Here is an 11,644-nt window from a genome sequence, read left to right as displayed (position 1 = left end):
CAAGTGAAATTTTAGAATTCATAACATCTCTCAAACTCACTCTTTTGGGCTATATATTTATATTTTTTCTGCCTCTTTTCGCTCAATTTTACTTCCATCTTTTCTTTTATCATTTTTTTTTTCTAAGGCCACCTCACTTTTTTTGATACACTCTTTCTTTTTTTTGCCTCATCTCTCTTTTTCTTTTTCATTTTGGTCCTCCAACACTTGCTTTGGAGTCATAGGCAACAATACAATGGACTCTTTTTCATTACAAACGAATATTTATTTTAATTTCATCATGAAGCCACTCACCTATCAAACTGCCATGGTCTTCCCAATAAAATATGACACACGCTTGCATAGGGACCACATAACACAAGACCTCGTCACCTAAATATTTGCCAATAGAAAATGGCACCACAACCCGCCTATTAACCCTCCTCCACTCTCCGCACAGTCATTGAATACATAGCACTCTTAATGGTTGAGGATGCATTACAAAAAGGAGGACAACCCCAATTTTTCCACAAGTTCGCTACTCGGCTACATTGGTGCAACTACCCCATCAATGATAATACTGCATACTTTTCCTTTTACAAAAACAATGAGTAATGGAAAAGATTTTCCTCTGGCTCTCTTCCTCTCCTCTAGGTTGTTGTATCATGTAACGCTCTCCTACCTCACCAACAACTCACCAAACAACTAGCCAAAACCCATCCTCATCATCAGGGATCTACCAACGCAGGCATTTCATCATAACTTTCCTCCTCACTCTCCGACTCACCACATCACCACATCAGCATTAAACAATCATCAATTTCTTACTTGGGCATTGGCTAGAGAGATATGGCCAATACCTTGACACCGAAAAGCATTTAATATCTCTAGATCGAGATATTAGAAGTTTTCAGATGATAGCCTTTAACCAACTTGCTTTGGTGGTCTCCGATCTGGTGTCTGGTTTTGGTTTTAACCCTTGCTTGTTGTCCTCCCCGTTTTGCAACGCTTGGATCCCAAGAAAGTCGACGATTCCTCCACCATGAAGGAAATCGACCAGCTCCTCTTCTCTTGAGCTGTTGTTCCACCTTCATGGCCGTCTGTACCATCTCATCCAAATCTAAACAATGGGAGAAGCTCCACTTGGTCTATGGATTTCATCTATTCACAACCTCGCACAAAAATAATGGGCCATTGTAGCTTCATTAACCTCCTTCAATATTGGTCCGAATCATCGTGGTCTCCAACTCCTTGTAGTAATCCTCCAAAACCCCCCCCCTTTTTATTCGCTCCTTGGACCCTGCCTTCAAAGTTTTGTAAACGCCTGATACATTTCACGATAATAATGGTTAGGCACAAACCGCTTCTTCATGACACGCTTCATCTCTTCCCACGTCTCATAGGCGGTTCTCCACATCTTCTTCTAGTGGTCACTAATTGATCCCACCGAATTAATGCATAATCTAAACCCAAACTTAACCACTGCTCAACCACACTTTCTTAATGATCATAATAGTGATGAAAAAATCGGAAACACAAACTCTCACAACGCTTTTCCCATTCACAGATACGCCTTCCGGATCAGATTTTCCCTGAAACGATGTAATTTTCATCTTAATACTACTTGATATTCCCATCCTTCTTACTACCCTCCCGTATATTTTCCTCGCACCACTTCTCGCCTATGTCTTACTCCCTATTGTACACTTCCTCTCCTCCCCACCAATTCTCATCAAAAACTTTTTTCATTATCGTCATCTCAAAATCATTCCCCTTCCTATTTTTATTTTTCTTTTCCACTACCACTACTCTCCTCCAACTTACTCATCCTCTCATGAAGAGGTTTCTAACTCCGATCTCATCGCCCTAGTCAACTGCCCCATCAACTCATCCATTTGAACCTTGGAATTTCCTTGGTTCATACTCTCAACTAAACATCCTTATTGGGGTTCATGGTACCCGTGCCAAGAAAATCGTTAGTAATAAAACCTTTCCTCACCACAAATTCTCACAGTTCACGTCCAAATGAATCACTCAAGCACTCCTTTTTTTTCAGTCAAATTTATGGAGAGTCTTTGCTTTGTTAGAATAAGATTCAAACCTTCAAATTTAAAACTTTTAAGACGCTGTGAAAATTGACCCACAAAGATTTGCACAAAACAACAAGTAGGAAATTTTATGGGACAATTTGACTCTGACTCGCTTCAAGGATGAATAAAGACAATAGGAAAAATTGGCCACAAGTTACTTTTCTTCACTTTTTTGTTTTTTTGAAATTTATTAACTTGTTAGCACAAGGACAACGAGACCTTGGATAACAAGTTTGAAAGAAACACGACAGAAAATTTTATCAAAAAGAATAGACTTAGATGAAGAATGAACGAACCACGAAGAACAGAGATAGATGAAGATAGGTACTTACTTGATTCAAAACCTTGGTGCTCTCTGATTACCAAATGATATGAATCTTGTTGTGTAAGATTAGCAAACACGATTACAATTTGAATCGCACCTCTAACCAATAAAACAAAAGACTTCAAAGTTTTGCCCAATCTTTGAAACAAGTAAAAATTGATAGGGTTTTGGATTTTCACCTTTAAATCGACGGTACGATTAAACAACTGAAACCCACAAGCAATTGAAACCAAAGAAAACCTTCAGAATAAACTTGTTATCTGACAATCTTCAGTGAGAATACAATCGACAAACGTTTCCAAGTAATTAACTGAGAAAGTTTGATTTTGAAGAACAAAGGGCAAAGCTTTGAATAAAATTTCTTGAGAGAATTTTCAACTAATTTTTGTATAAACTGAATCTGAAATCTTATTAGATGAAAATAAAACAAAAGTAATTTATAGTTTACAATCAAAATAAAAGATAAACACAAAATATAGCTTAAGGATATCAAATATATGCAACCTAGAAAGTTTCCTAGTATAATTAAAAGAGCTACAAAATATAGAAAATAATGCCACAATATCAAATGTCTCGAGCACACACACAAACATGCCGAACTGTGTGAAAACAAGTGCAGCGGCGGACGTGCGTGAGCAGGCGCGGGCGCGCAATAGCTTTCTGAATCGACGCGGCGGGCGTGCGTGAACAGGATGCTGGGCGCGCATAGGACTCTGTCCAGAAAAACTTGAAAACACCCAGATCAGGCGCGGGGGAGCGTGTCAAGGAGGCTCGGGCGCGCATATGTGGTCTGTCCGCCAAACTTTAAAATGTGCATCCACTGTTGCGGGGAGCTCGTGGAATGGCGCGGGCGTGCATGCGTGACTGTCCAAGACACTTGTTTTTGTGTTTTCTTTGATATTTCCTCCACTTTCTTTACTTCCTTGGACTTCAATAAGATTATAGCATCCCTCAAAATGATCTTCAAGCATTCCAAAGTCCATTATCAACGATTGAAGCGCATCTTTGAATTTCTTAGCTCGACCTCTCGTAATCGGTCCTCTTGGCATCTCCAACGGATCCATAACCACTTGATCAACATGAGATCTATAAATGATTGCATCAACTAATAATTGCAAGGGTGTTCCAAAGTGGTTAAAAATATTTTTCTTCAAGAATTTTAGAACCACCTGTGCATCATTAGTTGCAAAAGCTTCAGCTTCTACCTATTTAGAAACATAATCGACTGCGACCAAAATGTATTTTTTGTAAAAGAGTTTGGAAATGGTCCCATGAAATCGATTCCCCACACATCAAATATCTCACACTCAATAATATTATTCAATGGCATTTCATGACGGTTTGAGATATTACCTGTCCGCTAACATCTATCACACTCAAGAACATAAGCACGCACATCACTACAAGAAAATATGGAAACAACAACATAGATACAACAATGCTTTGATCGTGAAAGTGTTGTTAAATGTCGTTTGTTGACTTTTAACAATGCTTTTTATTAAAAGTTTTGTCTATGAGCGCTTTTTTTTTTGTCAACAACAACGCTTTTAATAAAAACGTTGTCTATGACCGCTATTTTTAGCTCAACGACAACGCTTATCTGAAGCGTTGTTAATAAGCGTTTTTTTAAGAGTGAGAGAGACAAACTTATACATGGAATATTTTTTCTTTTTTCTTTTTTATTTTTAAAAAAAACATATACATTGAATAGATACATACACGTAAGTTTCCTTCTCTCTTGTTCCAAAAGCCATTCACGCGATCCCCTTTCTCCCCAAACCCTAGCAGCAACTACATGTTGTCGATTCGCCACCCTAGCCGCCGGGAATCTACCGATTGAAGCTATAAAAGGTAATGGTTGTACTTGTCTTCAATTTAATACCAAAATATTGAGGAATCTCGGACCAAGGCTCAAAATGGTCGAGCCCCATTCGAAGCTGGAGCTGCGCGTCTTCTTGTTCTTTTGCGACTTTGAGCTATTTCTGGTCATTTCTTGGTTTTTCCGCTTCTCTCAATCGATCGTCTCTCCCCTTGACTCAATCGATCTTCTCCACTACTATGCTTTTCTCTTTCTGAAAATAGCCGCCGAAAAACTAACGATTGCGTAGTTGGTTTGACGCTGGGTAAGATTGTTCATTTGCCTCTCTTGTATATTGTCTTTAGATGAAATCTGATTTCTGCTAAATCCTTTAAGGTTTCATACTGTCCATTGTTTTATTTTTTATTTTTCTTGCTTTAATCAGAACAATTATGGTTTGTGGTTTAATTGAGCAGGAAATTAAAGGTGTAGAGATGCAGCCACCAAGGTCCGATGTTTCCAGTCACTATGTTCATTTTTTTTCCATCAACTAAGATCCACCACCGAGAAAATACTGAAGTGTATTCTACAATATCGATGTAAACAAAAGAATCATTATGTAAAATTACTCCTTTTAGCATATTCCGAGATTAAAATAAACAATTTGGACACGAAACCATAGTTTCAAACTTAAAGTTTGGAATATCGAAACTTGATTGATTTGTTTATAGTTTAATTTTGTGATATTTTTTCCAATGTAATTCCTTGAATTTGGGTTTACAATTCGTTAATTATTAATTTATATAGAATATCATTAATTTTATAGCTTTAAGCTGCATATTTTATTAAAAAAATGCAACAAACTCTTTTGTGTCCCAAAGTTTCCTCTACACCATACTGCCATTTCACAATAGACTTCCACCTGAAAACATACCCTGGTTAGCATACTTATTTCGAAAACTGAATTACTAAAACACGAAAACATGTTACATGTACTGGCTAAGTTATGTATGGTTATTTTCCATTAGCTTTTTCATGGTTGATATTCAAAGGGAGGGCCTTGACGGTGAAATAACTGTTAACAGGGCACAAGATTTTCACGAGAATAGGGAGGCGATTCCGGAGTGATCAAGAGTATTTATGAAATAATCATGGCTGGCTAGGGATGAAGAGAATTTGATCTATTCCTTCAGAGGTTTTCTGTAAATTATTCATGGGATTTGCCACTGAATATTCAAAGCTTTAATCCTATAATATTCGTTCTCCATGTGGCTTTCTTGTTTGTATAGGGAGATAATGTTTTTGGGGGGTTGGACTTAGACAGGACTTGGGTCTTAGATAATTTTGCAACAATGTTACTGCAACTACTAATCTACTCGTTACAAATTTACAGCCTTGTTGGAACTTTTCTTTTTTTGGTTATGGTAGTAGCAATCAAAATATGTAAGGCTTGAAAATGTCAATGAATGGATTAAATATAATGTCGAAAGCAGGACAAAATTTGAATCTCTGGAGTTTTGATTTGAAAGTCCGAAATTTTAAGTTTCCTCGCTTGGTTTGTTACTTTGGGAATGATATTTTGCTTGAAATAAAAAGATAAGGCTTCACACTGGTGGGTGACAGTGAAACTTTGGTTTCAAGAGTTTCCCTTCGCTTGTGGTCAAGTTTTCTTCTCATTATTTTTGTTTACTCTCCATGAAGTTTATTTGAAGGGAACCGACGTGATTTGGTACCTGATTAACTTTATGTTTTGGTCACTTGCAATTTTTGTATAGAAAATCGCATGGAATTGAAAATGATCATCTTTTTTCGAAGGCGATTACTTCGTGTCGCTTACCACCATTACATGCTTTGACATGCAGATTTGATAAATTTGTGTTTATATCATCGTAAAAATATAAAAACGCTTCAAGTGATTAAGTATTCATTTACTGAACTCTTATTTTTCCCTCTTTAATGCTTTAATCAGAACTTGATTCCCAATTAAGCTCGCCCGTAAGAGATAAAAGGCTGGATGTGATCCTGTGGCCTGTGCCAGCTTCTAGTTCACTATCAAATATAGGCATCAAATTTGTGAAAAGTTCATTGCTGGCTCAAGTAAGATTCAAATAGACTTGTTTACTTGATTAACATATGTTAAATGAATAAATTTAATATTGAATAAAATAACAGTGATTGCAGGGTTTTAGAGCTTAGAGATTTAAAGGCATAAACACATGTTGGTGGAACCGAAAAATTGGTCTTAGATCTCCAGTAGAAGCACATGTTTTTCAATGGCTGGTGGAGTTGTGTAACAAGAGATTCGGTTGTAGTTTTTGATTAAAGTAACATTAATTTTGAAGGTTAATGTATTGCATTAATGTTTTAGCTATATTATTTCTGTATATGAGTAGAAAGAAAGGTTGCTTGAAATGATGCGGGGTGGAGCTTTCGGATGATGAGTAGCACATTTTCAATATGCGGATTATGTATTTGTTTTCATTTTAATTTTCTTCTTTGATGTTTGATTTATTGTACCATTCATAACCATGACTTTGAAATTTTATTCTTGTTTGCTCCTATTGTTCAGCACATTCCCAGTCCTCCAAAAGGATTTAACATTTTGAAAGTTGGTCTGATCGCCGACTCCAGTTTGAGGCAGAAAGCATAGCGCACATGGCCGAGATGAACATGAAGAATTCGATTATTTGTTATATTTGAATGATTTTTGTTATATTTGAATAATTTATAACATTGAAATACTGTATATTAGATTTAATTTTCAAAAATTTTGAATATTGAGTGATTTATAATATTGAAAATTTGTGAATTAAAATTTATTTTTTTTGTTTTTATTTGAGAAAAGACAACGCTTTTTAAATGTTGTCGTAGGTAGTTTAAGCGTTGTCGTTGCTAAAAAAGACAACGCGGAAAAAGCGTTGTCTTTTTTAAATATCACAACGCTTTTTTCGCGTTGTTAAAGTTACGAAAAAGCGTTGTCGTAGCCAAAGTTGTGAAAGACCAGGTCAAAGACAACGCGGAAAAAGCGTTGTCGTTTTGAGCAAAGACAACGCTTTTATACGTTGTCTTTGCTAAATACGACAACGCTTTTTCCTCTTTGTCTTTGACCGAAAAGCGTTGTCTTTGCTCAAAACGACAACGCTTTTTCCGCATTTTCTTTGATTGCGGTCTTTCACAACATCGGCTACGACAACGCTTTTTCGTGCCAATAACAACGCGGAAAAAGCGTTTTCATTTGCCATTTTTCTTGTAGTGCATCTTTAAAAAGATTGGGCCAATAAAACCCACATTCAAGTATCTTAGCGGCCATCTTGATAGGCCCAGCATGGCCACCTACCTCAGGATCATGACAATGACTGAGGATGCTTGTCATTTCTCTTTCCGCCACACAACTTCGGATCATAGAGTCTGCACAAATTTTAAACAAGAAAGGTTCTTCCTAGAAATAATGCTTTACATCTGATAGAAACTTTTTTTTTTGATGAAAAGACAAATTATGTGGGAGTGAGCTCGTGACCAAGTAATTTGCAAAATTAGAATACCACGGTGAGTGTTCTATGGCAAACAACTTCTCATCAGGAAACCAATCGTCATGTCCTTAGTATCCTTCTGTGCACAATCAGGAATGCATTCTATCTAGATAGGTGATCAGCAACAATATTTTTCTACTCCTTTTTTATCTTTTATCTCTAAGTCAAATTCTTGTAAGAGTAGAATCCACCTAATCAACCTAGGTTTTGCATATTTCTTAGCCAAAAGGTGTTTAATTGCAGAATGATCAGTGTAAATAGTGATTTTTGAGAGTACAAGGTATGAGTGAAATTTGTCCAGTGCAAAAACTATAGCCAGCGATTCCTTTTCAGTGGTAGCATAATTCAATTGAGCCTCATTCAGAGTTTTGCTAGCATAGTAAATAGTACGGAATACGTTGTCTATCCTCTGACCAAGTACAGCTCCGACTGCCGAGTCGCTGGCATCACACATTACCTCAAATGGAAGATCCCAATCTGGTGTGTCAGCATTGGTGCAGTTACCAATCGTTCTCTCAGAAATTCAAACGCCTGCAAACAAGTGGAATCAAAATTATAAGGTGTATCTTTCATTAATAATGAAGACAGAGGTTTTGCAATTTTTGAGAAATCTTTAATGAACCGCCGATAAACACCGGTGTGCCTAGAAAACTTCTGACTCCCTTGATCGTCGTTGGTGGAGGTAGATTCTGAATGACTTGCACCTTGGCCCTGTCCACCTCGATTCCCTGCTCCGATATGCGGTGTCCTAATACAATACCTTCGGTCACCATGAAGTGACACTTAATTTCCCAGTTGAGTACCAAGTTTGTTTCCTCACATCTCATTAAAACACTGTTAAGATTATTCGGACATGCATCAAAAGACTGACCAAAAATGGAGAAATCAACCATGAATATTTCTAGAAAATGTTCGACCATATCATGAAATATAGCATTCATGCATCTCTAAAAAGTCGCAGGAGCATTGCAAAGACCAAACGGCATGCGTCTATAGGCAAACGTACCATATGGGCAAGTGAAAGTTGTTTTATCCTGATCTTCAGGTGCAATCGCAATTTGATTGTATCCTGAATACCCATCTAAAAAGCAATAAAACTCATACCCAGCAAGCCTTTCTATAATTTGGTCAATGAAGGGAGGGAAAAGGGTCTTTACGGGTTGCGTCATTCAATTTTCTATAGTCTATACATACACGCCAACCTGTAACTGTCCTAGTAGGTATCAACTCATTCTGTTCATTTTTAATGACAGTTATTCCCCCTTTTTTCGGTACTCATTGAACCGGACCTTACCCATGCACTATCAGAAATGGGATAAATGATACCTGCATCCAGAAGTTTTATCGTTTCACCCTTTACCACTTCTTGCATCTTGGGATTCAATCTCCCTCTGTGGTTGTACCATGGGGTTGATGTTCTCTTCCATTAATATCTTGTGCATGCAGATAGATGGATTAATGCCTTTGATATCTGCAACCTTCCAGGCAAACACACTCTTATGAATTTTGAGAACGTCTAGTAGTCTGGCCTCCATCTCACCTGTCAAAGAAGAAGAAATTATGATAGGTAAATTTTCATTCTCACCTAAAAAGACATATTTGAGATGGGTAGGTAATGGTTTCAAATCCACAGTTGGTGGTTCTTCAAGACTTGGTTTCTGGAGGACTAAATCCTTCCGGTCACCAAGATCTTCGAGTCTGAGCTTGCCACCTTTCCTCCATGACTGGTTATCATTAAAGTAAGCCGTCATCTCTTTTTTTATCCCCATTGAATATGTCATCACGATGAGGAGATATTAGTGCGGCTTCTAATGGTTCCTGAAATGTATCCTGCACATAATCATATAGAAGTGAGTCCACAACATCAATCAGAAAACACTTTTCATCATTTTGTGAAAATTTCAGTGCATTAAAAACATCAAAGGAAATTTTCTCCTCTCCCACTCTCAGATGTAGCTCTTCCTTTTGGACATCAATTAATGCTTTCCCTGTTGCCAGGAAAGGTCTTCCCAATATAAGTGGCATGTCCAAGTCCTCTTCCATATCAAGCACCACGAAATCCACCAGAAAGATGAACTTGTCGACTTTCACCAGCACATCCTCTATTATTCCCCTGGGATATTTGATATACATGTCTGCCAGTTGCAACGACATCCGGGTGGATTTCAGCTCTCCCAAGTTCAGTTTCCTGAAAACAAAATATGGCATTAAGTTTATACTCGCACCTAAGTGACACAAAACTTTTTGAAATTGCACATCATTAATAACACAAGGAATAGAAAAACTCCCTGGATCTTTTTGCTTTAGTGGAATCTTGTTCTGAACTAGCGCAGAACAATTTTCTGTTAGGCTAATCATTGCATGCTCCTCCAATTTTCTCTTGCTGGAGAGAATCTCCTTCAAAAATTTTGCGTAACTAGGAATTTGCATCAGTGCATCAGCGAAGGGGATATTTATATTCAATTTCTTGAATACTTCTAGGAATTTGGCAAACTGAGAATCTAGTTTGGCCTTCTTGAGTGCTGCAGGAAAAGGTGGTGGAATAACAATATTTGACTGTGATGTGGGTGGTTGTGTAGAATTAGAGTACTTACCTGCAGTTGTCCCTGGTGTAGACGGTTCTGACTCTTTCTCTCTTTGTCTCTCACCTTCGATTTTCTTCCCACTTCTTAATTAAATAGCCTTGACCTGCTCCTTTGGATTCTTTTCTGTGTCACTTGGTAAAGTACCTAGCTCTCTGCTGGACATCGCTTTGTCTAACTGCCCAATCTGATTTTCCAAGTTCTTAATCGATGCATCCTGATTCTGCATTCTGGTCTCAGTGGATGATATGAACTTCTGCATCATCTGTTCCATTCTTTAATTCTGCTCTTGTTCGTAGTTCTAATTCCCATATGGCCTATTATTCTGTCCTCCCAATGAAAAATTCGGATGCTGTCTCCACCCTGGATTATAAGTGTTTGAGAATGGATAATTCCTGGGGCGATTCTGATTTCCTACATGGTTTACCATCCTCCATCTGGATGATATGATGGATTTCCAGTTTGACAATCTTTCGTGAAGTGTTCAGCACCACATTTCTCACATCACACCTCCTGAATATGCATCGCAGACTGCCCTAGAGTTAGCTCTTCTATCCTCTTATTCATGACCTCTAGCTGAGCGGCTACTGATTGAGGATTATAGCTACTGGATGAAATCTCCTCAATTAATTCATATCCGTCCTCTAGTGATTTTCGTAACAAATTTCCGCCTGCAGCTGCATCTAACATGGTACGATTTGAGTGAGGAAGAACATAATAAAAAGTTTGTACCACAAGACCGTCTGGTAGTTGGTGATGTGGGCATCTCCTCAGTAGATCTTTGTAACGCTCCATGCTTCATAGAGTGTTTCCTGTTCACCTTGAGTAATGTTGTGATGTCAGCTCTGAGTTTCATTTATTTGGACGGTGGGAAGTATTTAGTCAGGAAGGCCTTTGCTAGATCATCCCATGTAGTGATGGACCCTGCAGGTAGATTTGTTAGTCATGCTTTAGCTTTATCTCTTAAAAAAAAGGGAATAAACGCAAATGAATAGCATCATCAGAAACTCCCTGCATTTTAAAAGTGTCACAGATTTCTAGAAAATTTGTCAGGTGAGCATATGGGTCATCGATTGTCATCCCACCAAACTGGACTGTGTTTTGCACCATTTTAATGATGGAAGGCTTTATTTCAAACTGATTTGCTGCTATAGTTGTCCTGATGATGCTTGGTCTGGAATTTTCGATGAATGGCAAAGCACTGTCCATCATGGATCTGTAGATAGGTGGTGCAATATTCTCTGCTTCTCCATCTCCACGTAGTCGTTCTTGTTCTGCCATTGCTTCTCTTTGTTTCCTTCTTCTTCTGCGAAAAGTTCTTTCAATTTCTGGATCAAAAG

General features: G+C 37.8%; 1 protein-coding gene across 1 annotated transcript; it reads right to left on the bottom strand.

Annotated features, from left to right (window-relative positions):
• Positions 1 to 9,456: 9,456 nt before the first annotated feature.
• Positions 9,457 to 10,578, bottom strand: LOC140862606 (uncharacterized). Its single transcript, XM_073265639.1, has 2 exons — positions 10,411 to 10,578; positions 9,457 to 10,278 (listed from the first exon to the last, which is right to left on the bottom strand). The coding sequence occupies exons 1-2, from the start codon at positions 10,576 to 10,578 to the stop codon at positions 9,457 to 9,459; spliced, it is 990 nt and encodes a 329-aa protein (XP_073121740.1).
• Positions 10,579 to 11,644: the final 1,066 nt, after the last annotated feature.

The sequence above is a fragment of the Henckelia pumila genome, chromosome 4 (assembly GCF_033568475.1).
Source record: "Henckelia pumila isolate YLH828 chromosome 4, ASM3356847v2, whole genome shotgun sequence".
NCBI classification, from domain to species: Eukaryota; Viridiplantae; Streptophyta; class Magnoliopsida; order Lamiales; family Gesneriaceae; genus Henckelia; species Henckelia pumila.
This window is presented reverse-complemented; position numbering and strand designations above follow the sequence as displayed.

What these genes read in the sequence shown, in the direction of transcription:
- LOC140862606 (XM_073265639.1), bottom strand. Translation starts at nt 10,578, where the DNA reads ATGGAACAGATGATGCAGAAGTTCATATCATCCACTGAGACCAGAATG. An exon ending in AAAAGAATCCAAAGGAGCAG is followed by an intron (nt 10,279 to 10,410) that starts GTCAAGGCTATT and finishes CCCACATCACAG; the next exon opens with TCAAATATTGTTATTCCACC.